The following is a 15,300-nucleotide window of genomic DNA, read 5'->3' as shown; positions in this document are numbered from 1 at the left end:
CTCTCACAATGAAACAGGAATATTAATGAAGGACAAGTTCACTTACATTTTACAAGTCTGTTTCAGACAACATAAATAAATTTATATTCACCACAGGAACCTTTTTTTCCCCTCCTTTTCTACTATTATAGGCTCTTTAATTGGATTTGACTAGTATTTTGTGTATGCAGGAAGCCTTTGTAGCTTCAGGTATATCACTGAACTTCTGAGGCGATTACAAAGCATCTCTGGTGTCTTCCATGTATATTTTTCAATTTACCAACAGCTCTAATTCCAGCAGGCTCTGTAATTCAAGTAGGTCCTTTGAGGAGCTCCCTGCACTTGCCCTAGAAACTACCCAGTGCTGATCCTGACAGGAATCAACCACAGAACAGGAGTAAATAATTGCTCTACTACAAAGGACTTTCCAAAAATTAACATGGCAGCATTTAAAAACATTAAAACTATCTGCCCTGAAAGAAATCTCTGTATCTTCACTCTGTGACAGAGTTCAGCCTGTACCTCTTCTCTGCTGTGCTCCCACCAAATAATCTCTGGCAGATTTAAAGACACAATTTATATATATATATATATGCTCAAATCTCAAAATTCACAGTGAACTGTAAATAATTCATAAATAAAAATGGCTGCTAATTTTTTCCTTCTTATATTTTATTAGTGACCATCAACAAAAAGTTGACCAACACATTATGAGTGATGACAGTAATATAAAGAGGCAGCATTTTCCACATATGGTTTTCCAAACTACATAAGTTTTGACAACAGGATAACTCAGTGTTAACAATTTAATTTTTGAAGTCTACAGTCAGTTTTATCATTTGCTCACCAGTGCACAGTCTCTAAATCTGCCCACATGGACAGCAACTTCATGATGTCTTCAAGGCTGAGAACAATGGTGTGCTCCAGAGCAAAAGAATAATTTCAATTAAAAAAGAGATCATCTTCAAGAGCACATAACAGGTGTGAAAAAAAATCATCTGATGTAGACAAAGGGGGCACTTCTGGAGCCAGAAAAAGTTACATGTTCATCCACGTGAACATATTCACAAAAGTAGGATTGCTTAGCAGGTTGTCTGCGATGTGCTGCAGCCTAGCGTGGAATGGCACAAACCTTGTATGGGTGGGGCTGCAGCGTGCCCCCCAAAATTGGCTCTGTGTTGATCTTTGTCACTCCCTCGGGAAGTTGGAAGGTGAATGCCCGGAGCAGGTTGGCAAAGAAAATGAAGAGCTCGGTCCTTGCTAGGTGCTCCCCCAAACACACTCGGTGCCCTGCAGACGGAAGAGGGAAAGGACAGTGAGCGAATCACCCTGAACTCAAAAACAATCAAATTCATTCTCACACAAAGCAAACGTATTTTTGCTGAGTCTGGAATTTCTTTAGAACTTAATGCAAACAATGACACAAAATTTCCTTTTAAAGAATCCTATCTACAGCTGTAGATATCTGAGCACCCCCTCTGCTATGAGTTTTGCTTCAATTACCTCAAAAACCTTACCTTTACCTGACTGACAACTGAAAAGAAATTCATTCAGTCATGTAAATGAAGAATAAAGAAATGTTCTTCCTGGGAGATATGCTCCAGTTTTTTATGCATAAAGCAGCAGCACAGCTGCTTACAAGTGCTTTTCAAATATATGCCTGGAGTTGAAATGTATGCCCCAGATGAATAACCATAATTACTAGCAGAGAGTTTCCCTCCAAAAATAGGACAGGTTAGATGTATGCATTTCTCAGCATGTCTCTGATTTTCCATATAATTATTTGCTCAGTAGAATTTTTAGTAGATGTTTCCAGGTGGATTGGGAAATGTTACTGAAAATAATCATTTTGATTTTATCACAGTTTTCACAAAGACGCTTATAAGAGATGACCGAAAGGTTTTCAACTGACATCTTAATTATACAGTCTCAACTCAAACCATTCAAATTTGTGCTGTTGGTAAATTTACCTATTGAGAATGGTAAAAAGGCTTCTTGGCTCACAAAGTTTCCATCCTTATCCAAGAAATGGCCAGGGTTGAACTGTCGAGGTGTTTCCCAGTGCTCGGGGTCGTACAAAGAAGAAGCAATATTTGGAAGAACTATGCTGCCCTGAAAGTGGAAAAACACTAATTCATTTCTGGCTGTCAATCTTCCTCCAGCAGCCAGAAACTGATAGGTGAGACGAGCATGAGTCATTGTTTATTTTCAGTGTTCAGTGTTGTAGGCTGGTAAGTTCATTTCCCCAGCAGGAAGCGAAGAACTGTGAGGAATGGAAAGTAGTTTTGATTCAAAATGTCAGTCCAAGCCTAAGAGTGGAAGTGGCCATGTCAATAGAATAATATTTTTACCATTTTCACTTCTAATATTTCTAATATTTCTGTGATTCAGTCTCTTTGATGAAAGCTAGTTGCAAACCTTAATGCTTTTTCCTTGATCTTTTATGGGCTTCCTGGGAGAAAAATTCAGTCAAATCTTTCAAATCAGTTTAAGTCAAATGCCTTATCAGCAAAAAATCAATCACAGTATCCTTCAGGATAAATCTTCAGGTTTTGTCTTCACCCGTTTGTAGAAACATTTGCTATAGACCCCTCTTTCACCCACTGGCATCTTTCACACCGATAACCCTCCCCCAAGAGCAGCATCACTTATCACAGCCTGGTAAATGGCTTCTTGTCCTCCTTCCCATTCAGATTCTCACCCAGAGGAATCTAACCCCATTCCTGTTGAGGGAAAAGCCTTGGTACAAATAGATGTGAATCTGTACCTCGCTCTACTTACACAGGAAAGGTCTGTAGCAACTGTGAGAAACTGTACCTTTTTGAGGGGAAAACCCAGCAATGTTGTGTTCCTCACACACACTCTGGGCATGCCAACTGAAATGATGTTGCTGAAGCGCTGGATCTCATGAACCACAGCATTCGTGTAGGGTAGTTTTCTCCGATCCTCATAGCAGATTAACTGGGAAGGACCCAGAACCGCATCCAGCTCCTTCTGCACTTTCTCTGTGGAGAAATAGTCGCCATTTCAGGTGGAAAAATGTAAGAAGCATTTTCACTAATACCATTTTCAAATACATTTTCTATTTGGAACTACTGAGAGAGCAGCGAAATTAATGCAAAAATATAAATAAAGAAAATAAGGTTAGGGAGGTGCTCCAACAGCTGAAACATGAGAAGCTCTACTTCTGGGTCTGATGTTATTTGATGGTATATTAAGGGAAGACATTTGTTGCTCAGAATTTTAAAACTAAGCATTGCCTCACTAATGCTTAAATGCAGTAGATAACTGATTTATCTTTGCGTTTTCCTTTGGCTAGGTGCCTCGGGCACTTACAGCCAGTAAGATCAGAGCTGTCTGGAATTCAAGTGAGGTGAATCTGGGCCTTAAGAAGCTAATTCCTGTTAAAACAAAATGGGTCTTATGCAGGACGTGTTAAGTGAAGCAATGCCAACTAGAATGATGTCCAAATCCCTTTAAAAAAAATGAGATCTGCTTCTTGGCACATGTCAGTTTGTCAAGAATAATACAATTTAAATTACTTCTGGCACAGAAGCGTTGGGAGAATTAACAAAAGTATAAATTTTGTTCTGTAAACTTCAAGAGAAGCAGCACACACATAATAAAAAGATGCCTTAGATTTATAAATCATCTAGTCTTTTTCCAGGGCCTTTAAAGCAGCACTAAAATGCACAGTAGAGCATTCTGCATTGTTCCTTTTGTGCTCATTCACATGAAGCCTGCTCAGTAACTGCCAGCAGCCTGTCACAAAACTAGGTTAGGCAGACCCTGACAACAGATAGGTACCTTGTGGAATTTAAAATACATAACCAGAAAGATTTTTAAAGTAAAGTTAATTTTTTTTTCTATGAACAGCTATCTTACAAAACCAAGCACATGGCTACTTCAGGATTCAGAACACTTTGAAGAGATCAGTAACTACAAAACTATAAGCATGCACCTCTGTTCTGGTAGTTCAGAGAACACTTCAATAATTAGGCAAAAGGACAAACTTTTCTGTATGGTAGGTACATCATGGAACTGTATAACATTGTCACCGGGTGTCAATGCAGGCAAAAGTATGAAGGGGATCAAAACGAAGACAGCAATGAATGGAAGACAGATGTACTGGTGTCTGCTCATTACGAGAGTCTAGATGACATATATGACTCAAGAAACCAGGGATGGATCATTCTGCACACACCCTGCTTTCCCAAGGATGTGCAGGGTATTATATTTAGATAAGTGAAATTATTTAGGTGAGTCAGCACTTTCATAACCTTAATTACAGCAGGTGATAATAAACATGCAATAACATGAGATTAAGTAAACCTTCTTGTCTGACAGCTAGATGTTAAGCAATTTTTCTTATCTTCATCTCTTTTCTCCATTTAAAATCCTATTCTTTTCTGGGTATTTGTACCTATTCTGCTATGTAACAATGGGTTTTCTGTTATCCAGCATAAGAAATGATTCTCTCTTTGGTTTTCATTTAGTGCTTTATGAAAGTGAGTGGTACTTAAAAGACAAACTTTAAAATGAACTAAAAAGTACATAGACGTAACAGATAACCATCAAATTCTCCGCCCACCTGGAATCATTTCTGTTGCAAGAAACTCAAATACATTACAGAGTTAATTTAATCACTGATTAAATTGACACCCTTAAATTGACATCTTGGGCTCAGAAATTGACTGATAAACAAAAGTAAAAAGCTGCCAGTTTAGCTTTAGCTGATTATCTTTACCCAGTTTTTAGCCCCCGGTTTTGCTACTTGGCCAACACAAAGCAGAATCGAAGTTCCCCAAGACACATCAGTTTCTGGTTTGTTGTTTTCAGCCATCAGTCATGTTTACTGCTGTATGAGACAGGACCCAATTCAGTTTCCTGAAATACCATCAGCAGCTCACCAGTGGCTGCAGCAGAGGCCACCGTTCCTTCCAGCAATGTGTGCAAGCACTTTGGCTTCCCAAAGAGCAACTCCAGCCCTCCTACTGCATGGACGATCATACCACAATCTTCATTCCTCCAAAGACCTCAACCCCTACATCTCAATTAGCCACAGCCTCCTGTTCAGATCCCTACTTCCCAAACTGTTAACTTTTCTGGGAACTGCCTTATGGCTGCAGCTGCTGTAAGAGTTTATATACAGAAATTCTGGATCTACCAGTGCTGCCTAGCACAGATCTACCAGTATAAAAAGGTCTGTGTTCCACTAACCATATATCAGTGCCTAGGAATAATCTCTGATCCATTAAAACATTATAAATGTGCTGTTCTATTGCATCAAAAACATCTGTGTTATGCTTATCCACTTCCTCTTACCTTGAATGTCTGGATTTGCCACCATATAGATCAGACCCCAGTTCAAAGTAGTGCTTGTTGTCTCCGATCCACCCAAGAAAAGGTCATTTATAGAATAAACCATGTTTTCTTCATTGTAGGTAGACCTGGGTTCATCTTTGGACTGCAAACAATAAGAAAAAGTAGAGGTTTATTCATAAAAGTTAGGAAAATCTGAATAGGATTCAATGTGATGTTATCATTGGTTCCAGGCTGCGCTAGTTCAAACCAGAGAGACAGATAAAGAACATGAGACACCAAAGATGATTGTTAATACAAAAAGCTAACATTTCACAACTGGACTAGGTATGTTTACTCTGTCCATGATCATGAAGCTAAATTATGTTTATCTACAGAAAAAAAAATCTTGTTGGATTACTTGTGCAAATAGTAGTGCATTTGGAATGTTTCATAAATGGCTGTTGCTCTGAAGATGTGTACCAGGATGTCATCAGGCCCCCAGTCATATTCCATCCCTTAGCTTTTTTTTCTTTTTTTACAGTGACCAGATAAAGAACTCTGGCTGACAAAAGTAATGGTTCTTAACCTGTGTTCTTCAGGCTTCTGCCCCACTGGAGGGCCGCAATGACTCGTGTACAGCTGCTCTGGGGTTTTACAGTTTGCAGTTAGAAGTGCAAGGACATGCATATGTATGATGAAATCAGGAAAGAACATTGTCATATTTTTTGAGAATTCATTGTCTACATTTAGAGAGGTTATGCTCAGGGATCTTGAACCTTTCTTTTGCCAATGGAGCAAAATAGAAAGTGGGAAGGACATTTTTTCCTGTTTTAATATCATCTAGTCTTTTTGTATTGCTCCTACATATCTACTACAGACAGCTCTTTATTTTTTATTTTTTGTAAATAAATAAACTCGGATGATTTTCACTGAGCAGAGTCCCAAAAGAGCTCACTAAAACAATTTCTGGTCCACTGAGGTTCAGGTTTCATAAATCTTGCAACAGCATTGAAAGACTTTAGAAGCAGTTAAACGCTTCAGAAGGCCAGATGTGTTAAAATTGTGCCAGTATCGAAAAAATGAAAGCAAGAGGATCCAAGGAACTAAAAGCCAGTTAGGCTGACATCCACCCTAGACAAATATATATATACCAGCTGATGTAGGAATCAATTAATAAAGAAATACCAGACAGAAATACGAATTAATACTATTTATCACTGTACAGAAAACCGATCTTGGCAAGGGGGTCTGATTTGTTTCTTTGATGGAATTACCACCCTGGACCACAGTGACAATTTCACAGTTGCAATATACTTGGAGTTCCACACAATAGCTGCTTTTGTTCCCTACAATACGAAATCAAGCACCATGAAGTATTCATAAGACACATGCTAGAAGACGAAAGAGCTGGCCAACAGAACTGGCTAACAGAGATTCTTCCCTGGGTGCATGTCTCTGCAGTGTGATGAGCACAGCAGCAGAGCCATCTCAAGGGACTACACAAGGCAGGCAGCAGCCCAGGGCAGCAGACCAGTTTTCGGTGTGCCAGGAGGAGATGATGGATGGGTGGGTGCTTACAGCCTGATATGGCTGCATTGCTTTTCTTGCTGCAACCAGCACACGATCGTGGTGCAAGGGGCACCAGCCATCCCTGTGGGGAAGCACTGCCACCCAGGAGCAGCAGCCACTACTCCCATGTGCAGGGGCTGCAAGAATAGATATCCTCACCCTGGATATCTCATTTGGATCCCTAAGCCATGCTTGCCTTGTCAGCCCCCCTGTCGCACCTGTCTCATCTTTCCAACTCCTCTTTCTCCTTTTTCTTCCTATCACCAAGCAGAACAGGAGGAATGTGGCCTGCTATAGGGGACAAAAGGAGAAAGAAAAAGTGAAGGCAAGAAGGAGTTGCAGATGGGAAGGGTAGCTGCTAGTCCAGAGATTAGGAAGGGGATCTGGTTCCCAAGAGAATCAAAGAAGAAAGTCATCATGGGAAAGTCAATAAAGAGAGATATCACTCAGCTTATACAAGCCTTCTACAGCCTTTCAAAACCCTACCAATGCCCGCATCCCTCCACTACACCTACATACCCAAAATGCAATAAGTTACCCCGGTTCCCTTTGTATGCTTCAAATTTCACAGATCCCTGGCACTCTCCTCTTCTCCAGGCTGATCTGAAGTACTGCTGACTCCTAGAATCCCTACACAATGATCTCGAAATCCAGTTGACCTCTTGCAGCAACCTGTCTTGACAAACCCTTACCTGCCAAATATCCTACCCAGAACATCCCAACTCTTCCCAGCTCTCCTGTGGTCTGCTTCCAAATTCAGCATTCTTTCAAGTAGGCCACAAATAATTCTGTAACTTGTGCCACTGAGAAAAAAATGTGGTGTGTTAACCCACCCTTTAGTGAAAGAATTGTAAGATGATGCAGTTTATCAATAATCAGAAAGGACTTAGCAAATGTCAGGTTACTGGATTCACAACAGGATGTCTATGACAAGTAATAGATTGTGAGAAAAGGGCTCAGATGGGATGATTTAATGATCTACCTCAATTTATACCCTATGAATTGTACAATGAAGCAGAACAAACACTTACTTTTTCAATGTGAGCTAGGTAAAAGTCAATGAAATCCTGTGGCTCATCTGGTATCTCACTCTCCTTGTGGTTTCTGATCTCTCTCCTTGTAAAAGAGCTCAGGACATCATAGCAAGACAATGCCTTCTTATGAGGACCGGGGAGACGGCACATCAGCCAGGGGAAGATTTCATACAGCTGCAGGAGTGATATACAAGAGGTACCACAAAGACTCTGTCACTAGAAAATGCATTTTAGACCTACTAAAAAGAGAAGTTAATATTCATGTTAGCATGCGTTTTTGGCATCGTTAGTAAAATATTCTGAGAAAGAGTATACTTATGTTTTCAAGTTATGAAACGGCATACCATATAATTTCTGGCTGTGTTAATAGTAAGATTCAGAGTTACAAAGGCTTTCAAGCTCAGCCAACAGCCAAATTAGAATGATTATAATTAGAACGAACTGTATTCATTTATTCAATTATTCAACTCATGTATTAAACTGGAATAAACTACGTTCAGGCATTTTAAAAGTGAGGTCCTGCCCTCCAGTGGAGAATACCAGGAAATGAAGAAGCAAAGCCATTGCAAACTGCCCTCTCATCTCACCAGGACATGCAAAGGTGTCCCCAAAAGGATTGGCTATACAAATTCAATTTTTCCCCAAAGCAGTCTCTACCAAAAGAGATCTCAAAGAGCCCTCCATAAAACTTGAAACATCTACTACCCATCTGAAACCCAGAAAAGCTGAGAAACAGCTACATGACATTTTGAGTGCTCTCCTCTAGAAAAGAAGGGGTTAGATGACACAACCAGATGAATTTTACCCTTCTCTTACTGTTTGGGAAAATCTGGCCTAACAATAGCTGTTTTCCAGCTACTCTTAAAGCTAGAAAGATCATTCTGAATTTCAGCATATATTTATGCCTTGGTAATTTGTATACATAGTTCTTGCATCTTCAGTGTATTTTCTCTTAGTAATTATTTTCCTGCTCAAAATATCATCCCCTAATTTGTTCACCAGCAGAATTTTTTTCTCTGTCTTCATTTTGCTGAGCTTATCTTGTTTGTACTCTCCTAGTTAGCACTTTTCTCCCAGAAAGCACTTTATTAGGTATTCACTGGAGGCTGCACTGGAGAATGCAGTTAAGAAACCAGAACATGGACACAGCAATGTCCACTTTCTGCCTAATGCTGAGTACCCTTTGCATTCAGAGAGTGGGTCCCCCTCTGTCTGGAATGATTTAAACCATGCTAGAAGTCACAGGCAAAACATCTATTTGAATCAGCCTTCTCTCCCTTGACTGTATATAAAACAATGTCTAAATTTGGTACTGTGAATCACACTTTCAGACCTGACATTCAGTATTTAAGAATCATGATGCCCAAGGCAGGCCTCTGTTTTGCATGAGGGTTGAGCAACTGAGTAACAAATATTATCCAGGAGCAGTCCATCAGCTTCTGCCTTGCTGCAAAGATTTAGGAGTAAACTACCTTTACCACAGGACTCAGACATAGGACAATGAACACAAATGACCAAGGCTGGTCTGTAGTGCATTACGATCACACCTGGAGACAGCACAGTGCCTAGTAAAGCTGCACGGGACATCACTCACCCATTCTAAAACTGTTATAACAGCCACCTCTTGAATCTGCATTTCTTGCTTTCTACCATGTTCAGACAAAGACAACAGGTTATTTGCTTACATGATGAATAAAGCTGCCTCCGAATTTGAATAGATGCTCTGTGGCTGTAATCAGCTCTCGGAAGGTTTCATCCTCTCTTGAGAAGCGATGTCCAAAAACAACAGCACAAATCACGTTTGAGACGGAATGAACGAGAGGGAAAGAAGGATCCAGGGGATTTTCTGCAACCATAACAATAAATGTCACTTGAATGTCTCATATTCTGCTTTAGTGAAATGAGAGAATATTACAGGTTACCTAAAGAACTTTCAAGCAAGCATTGCATTTCACAGAGAAACAGCAACCTTCTTACAAAACTGCAGTATCCTACTGATTTTTCACAGCTATGGTGCAATCCCATAATCCCAGGAATGTGTTTTGCACCCTAAAGAAATGCCAGACTGCTAAAATATTTTGCAATACAACTGAGCAAAATTAGAGGTGGGAAAAATGATCTATGCAGATTTGCTCTCTGCAAATTCAAAATAGGTCTCAAGCGTGTGAGTGACTGAAAACACCTTGAGATCAAAGGGAATCTGAGAACTGTGAGAAAACAGGAGAACTTAGTCAGCAAAAACACAAATACATGCAAGGCTACTATATTTTGTCCGACCTTGCTAGAGATGTACAACCTCCAGTAAGATAAAATGATGGAAATTCTTTTCAACCGTGTCAATAATATAGTAGCTAATTTTAAAGAAATTACTTGAAAAACTAATCCTAAGAAAATTTTATGACTTGAGAATAAATGACTATAAACAACTGTAGCTATGTCTGTACTGATGCAACTGTCCAACACCTAAGGCACAATTCTGATCAGCAATTTATTGTTCTGTACTTCAGAAGATTATTTTTTTCCTGCACATGTGGTCACATCTCCATCTCTCCTAGTTCTTAAGCCGAGGGATTTGGTTGGATTTAATTTCTTTTAATTGACACAATGCTAGCTACAGCATGTCCTGATTTACTTTGCATTTTGCATAATGATCAGTATTGGGAAATCTAACTCAAATACTCCTAACTGGGTTGATCGGGATAAAATGTAATGAAGACAAGATTGTACTCACCACTTTACAGAATGTATGCAAATGGTGTTACAAGACTTAACTCATCATCATTGATAATATTTCCATATCTTTATGAACCAGCACCATATTAGAGCCAGCAGCATGCCCTTGAGGCAAAGAAGGCCAACGTCAAATCGGGCTGCATTAGGAAAGGCCTTGCCAGCAGGCCCAGGGAGGTAAGCCATCCCCTCTGATCAGCACTGGTGAGACCCATCTGGATGCTGGGTCCAGTTTTCAGCTCCCCAGTACAAGACATCAACATAGAGAAACAAGCCTAGTGAAGGGCCACAACGCTGATTAAGGTACTGGAGCTTCTGATGGAAGAGAGACTGAGAGAGATGGGTCTATTTAGAATGCTCAGGGAAGTATCTTAAATGTGTATAAATACCTGATGGATGGACATCAAGGACATAGATCCAAACTTCTCTCAGCGGTATAAGGTAAAGGACAAGAGGCAATGGCAGAAATTGAAATATATGAAATTCTGCTTAAACATACGATTATTTTTTTTTACTGTAAGGCTGATTGATCACTGAAACCATTGCCCAGAGAGGTTGTGAAGTCTCCATCCTTGAAGATTCTTAATACCCAACTGGACTCGGCCCTCCACAACCTGTTGTGATTGACTCCTCTTTGAGAAGCGGTTGTACTAGACAGTCTTCAGAAATACCTTTCCATCTTAACCATTCTATGATTCTATTAAATAAATCATAAATAAGCACTAGTTTTGCTTCCCTGTTTCTGTAGTTTTATAAATAAGTTTGAGCAACACTAGCCTTCCACTGAGCTTGAAAAAACCACAGGCCTGGGCTTTTTCCATTTTCAGTTCATTCCCCAGAGACACTCTCAGAGGGGGCACACACTCTTATGGAACAGAAACTGCCCTTGATTTCAGAGCAGGACAGAGTAGTTCATACACTACATCAGACAAATGACAGGAAAGAATCAGTATTTGTCACAGTGGTACCTTTCATACTTGCAAAGAATTCTACCAGGTAGCGGGCCTCTTCTTGAACTCGATGTTCCAGACCTCTTTTCCCCAGACCCAGGTTGCGTAGAGTCTTCAGTGCAAACCTCCTCTGCTGCTTCCAGGTGTGCCCAGTTGCCAACATAATCCCTAAATCCATTCAAGGAAGAGCTCTTTATCATGCTGATATTTATTACATACAAATACTGCTTTAAAAGATTTACTACACAACAGAATATAATGAAACTATTGTATTGCCTACGAACACAAAGGAACAGCTGTGGCAAATGCTGAAAGCATATGGGCAGGGCCAAAATGGACAAACTCAACTGGATAGTAAGAAGAATTGCAAGATTAAGCTTGATCTAAGACAAACACATTTCAAAGTTCGAGAGCTGCTTCTCTAGATGCTCTCTGAAGGTAGTAAAAGTGAAGCTATGGAGTGACTGTAAGGGACCGAGGGCAGTTCTGAAATGATGAGGATCAAATAGACACAGACAAACCCTGCCACTATGGTACTGTTGGAAAGGGTTACAAGCTACAGAAGAGCTGCTATTTGTCATGACAATGTTTCTGTTCAATATTTATGGTGGGGGAAAGAAAAAAAAAAAAAGTCACACCTTTTCCTTTGGCCATTGCTCTGAAGAAAGGAGATACGAGCCTCCCGGAAACGTCTTCAGGGTGGGTGGTCATGCCATCCTTAACTGCTTGAAATCCATTCAGTACGATCACTGGAGCCCATCCAAACCATAAGGTGAATACATTGCCATGAATTTTTGCCATCTGTAGATGGGAGAGAAGCCAGCAAAGCACCAGTGAAATCCCACACACTACAAACAAACAGAGGATGAACCTGTTTTTATGTTAATTACAGGACCAGCCCTAGCCTGGAATTATTTTCTCCATCTTTCCCATAAGACTACAATTATCTATGAGAAAGTATGAAAGTCTTTTCCAGCATTCACTTTTGGAAACAGACAAATATGCCAGCTTTTCAGAGCCACAAATGTATGCTGACAAACCTCAGGTAGCTTTCATTACCACACACAAGCCAAGGCTCAGTCACAACAGTCATCATTTTCTGTTTCCAGAACCCTGTCCAAGAGGATATTTTCTATGCATAACTTCTGTTCCAGAATTTATTTCAAGAATGTTTCTATCATTTGTACCAGTAAAGTAACAAAAAGGGAAGATAGAATCAGAGGAGTAACTAGCTTGTAAAGACTACCAGCCCTCACTTTGCATATCCAGGTCCTGGAACTTGATTAAGATCATTCTGTCTCACAATGTTCTTACTTTCTGTCTGAACCTGCAGCTTGGTCACAACAACCGGCAGGCTTCATCCAAATGGCAGTGACAGAAGCGAATGAAGTTGTCTATTGAGAATTATGAAAGCACTGAGAGAGCCAACAATGAAATAGAGATGAGGAGTACTCCTTAAAAAAACAATTAATGGAAGGTTTGTTTGTTTGTTTTTTAGATCCATCAGTACAACAAGCATATACACACACAGCATATCTTAAGTATCTATTTCCTGATTAAGCTAGAGACTGCCAATGCACAAAAAGCTAAAAATCTATGATGTGAAAGTCATTCCTTAAATCTGTATTTTCTTCCCTACCTTAATTTCTGATATACCTAAAGATATTAAACCCTAAAGGGTATTAAGTTTCACATGAATTTGTCAAACTCAGGGTTAAAAGGCATCATAATGATTTTCACCTATTCAGTACCTCCAATACCAGTGCTGGTATACTCTTAGCCTGGCAAACTACTTTATGCTGCAATAACTTTTTCTTATTTTGTCAACCAAGTCAGCAGTTGCCAAACAAACCAAGCACAGTATCACAGTGACCAGTAAACAATTAAAGTATGTTAACAGTGCTGTTTTGAGAGAGGATGTTTTCACATAGCAAACAACTTAAGAAATTTAAAATTACAAAAATTTTTAAACAATTAGAGTATCCAAAAATAAATACCTTCATGAGGAGATCACAATTAAACTGAAAGTTCAGCTGTATCAAGGTCCCAAAAATTGGGAGAGGGACTGGTCCAGGAGGAAGTTGTCTCCGTGCTCGTTGCAACTTAACAAACTGCATAATTAGAAGAAATAGAACAAAGGCTATAAGAACTTGACTTATTGTCAACATTTTAACTGCTGCTTTTACCAGCTTGTCTTTATTGAAAATAGTCTATCGAAGCTATTAAGGCTGGTTGCTCAACCAGTTTTTTTCGTAAGAGTCTAAATTTCATATAATAACTATTTATTCCACGCCCTCTAACCCTCCCTCTTTATTATCAACCACTCTTTTTCTGTCCCACCCATTACATTTTGAAGCTGAAGCGTACTTAGTAGGTGTATATCCCTCTCCTTCTTATTATTCAGATTACAATTATCAAATATGTATCACAGGATTTGTAGGAATGGTATCTTAAACTATGGCTGAGATTTTCCATGCAACGTAGATACACATCTCCACATGCAAACTCTCCATCTAATTTTCTGAAACAGTTGTGGATGTGTGTGCTCCTACGAATTCTTCATGAATGCTTTTAGAAAAGCAATAACCATACATACAAATCGAGCATGCAAATGTAAGTGGATATTAAATCTTGGACTTTTTGAAATGTTTTGTATCTGTTCTATTTATACCTATATCCAGGAGAGCCACTGATAAAGGGTAATGGTAAGGCTGATAAAAGTTTAAAGCCCACATTTATTGTAAAATAGATATACTAGTATCTAATGGTCAATACGCAAAGCAAAGTTTGTTAGGCTTTCAAATTTAGTTTAAAACCTATTTTAATGTATAACCTCACTTTTTTTTTTTTAACCTATTTGCAATAGGTAACATCATTAAGGATTTTGCTTGCCTCTGAATTTCCTTTTTCAATCTTGAAATAAGGGTGGAGACTTCTACAGAATATTTTGAGCAATTGTCAGAAAGCTTGCTCGAGAAATAAAGCATATACATATAGAAAATACCTCTACAGTGAAACAAAAAGAAAAAAAAATGGGGGTAAAATCTATTAGGAATCTGGAGCTACAACCAGAACTAAAGATCCCTCTTTAAGAGTGAGAACCAGTCAGAACATGCATGTGCCACACTTGGCAAGTTGAGAATAAATGCTGAATGAAGCAAAGCTCTTTGCCAGGCCTCAGCACATGCAGGAAATATAAATCTGTTATCAGGGGAGTTTTACATGCCTACAATCAGACCATGAAAAACCACATGAGAGGGGCTGTGGACAACGCAGCAGTGATGGTTAGAGTCCTGTCTTACAGATCTTGATTGAAATGCTGTGGGTAAATGCTTCTCTGTGAAAAATGCACATTCCCTGAAAGCAAAACATTAATAAAAGAAATACATTTTCACTAATCTTCTGAAAACCTGCCAAGAAGGCTTGTGCTTCATCTTGTTTCTTTCAGCTGCTCTTTCTTTGGGGCAAAAATTGCTTCACAGGATTTGTGGCTCTGGGACGCACAACACACTTATCCAGAAAGAATAGCCTGGAGTCTGCCAGCCCACAATTTCCAGACCTCCAAGTCAATTAGCTTCCAACCACCACACTTCATTACCATTAAAGCATAATTGAGGAATGTGTATTAACCAAGAAACGGCTGTTTCTATGCTTCTACAAAAGCTTTATTTGTTTACAATAAGAAGCTTATTCTTCAAAGCACTTGTTTCTAATTTAAACATCTCGTTCAACAG

The 15,300-nt window shown here is 39.4% G+C and overlaps 1 protein-coding gene across 1 annotated transcript; it reads right to left on the bottom strand.

Moving 5' to 3' along the window:
• Positions 1-641: 641 nt before the first annotated feature.
• Positions 642-13,817, bottom strand: LOC101801861 (cytochrome P450 2J4). Its single transcript, XM_038183907.2, has 9 exons — positions 13,564-13,817; positions 12,205-12,367; positions 11,585-11,734; positions 9,572-9,732; positions 7,884-8,060; positions 5,305-5,446; positions 2,797-2,984; positions 1,950-2,091; positions 642-1,269 (listed from the first exon to the last, which is right to left on the bottom strand). The coding sequence occupies exons 1-9, from the start codon at positions 13,732-13,734 to the stop codon at positions 1,091-1,093; spliced, it is 1,473 nt and encodes a 490-aa protein (XP_038039835.1). The 5' UTR covers positions 13,735-13,817; the 3' UTR covers positions 642-1,090.
• Positions 13,818-15,300: the final 1,483 nt, after the last annotated feature.

The sequence above is a fragment of the Anas platyrhynchos genome, chromosome 9 (assembly GCF_047663525.1).
Source record: "Anas platyrhynchos isolate ZD024472 breed Pekin duck chromosome 9, IASCAAS_PekinDuck_T2T, whole genome shotgun sequence".
NCBI lineage: Eukaryota > Metazoa > Chordata > Aves > Anseriformes > Anatidae > Anas > Anas platyrhynchos.
Note: the sequence above shows the minus strand (reverse complement) of the source record. Positions and strands in the feature narration are given on the sequence as shown.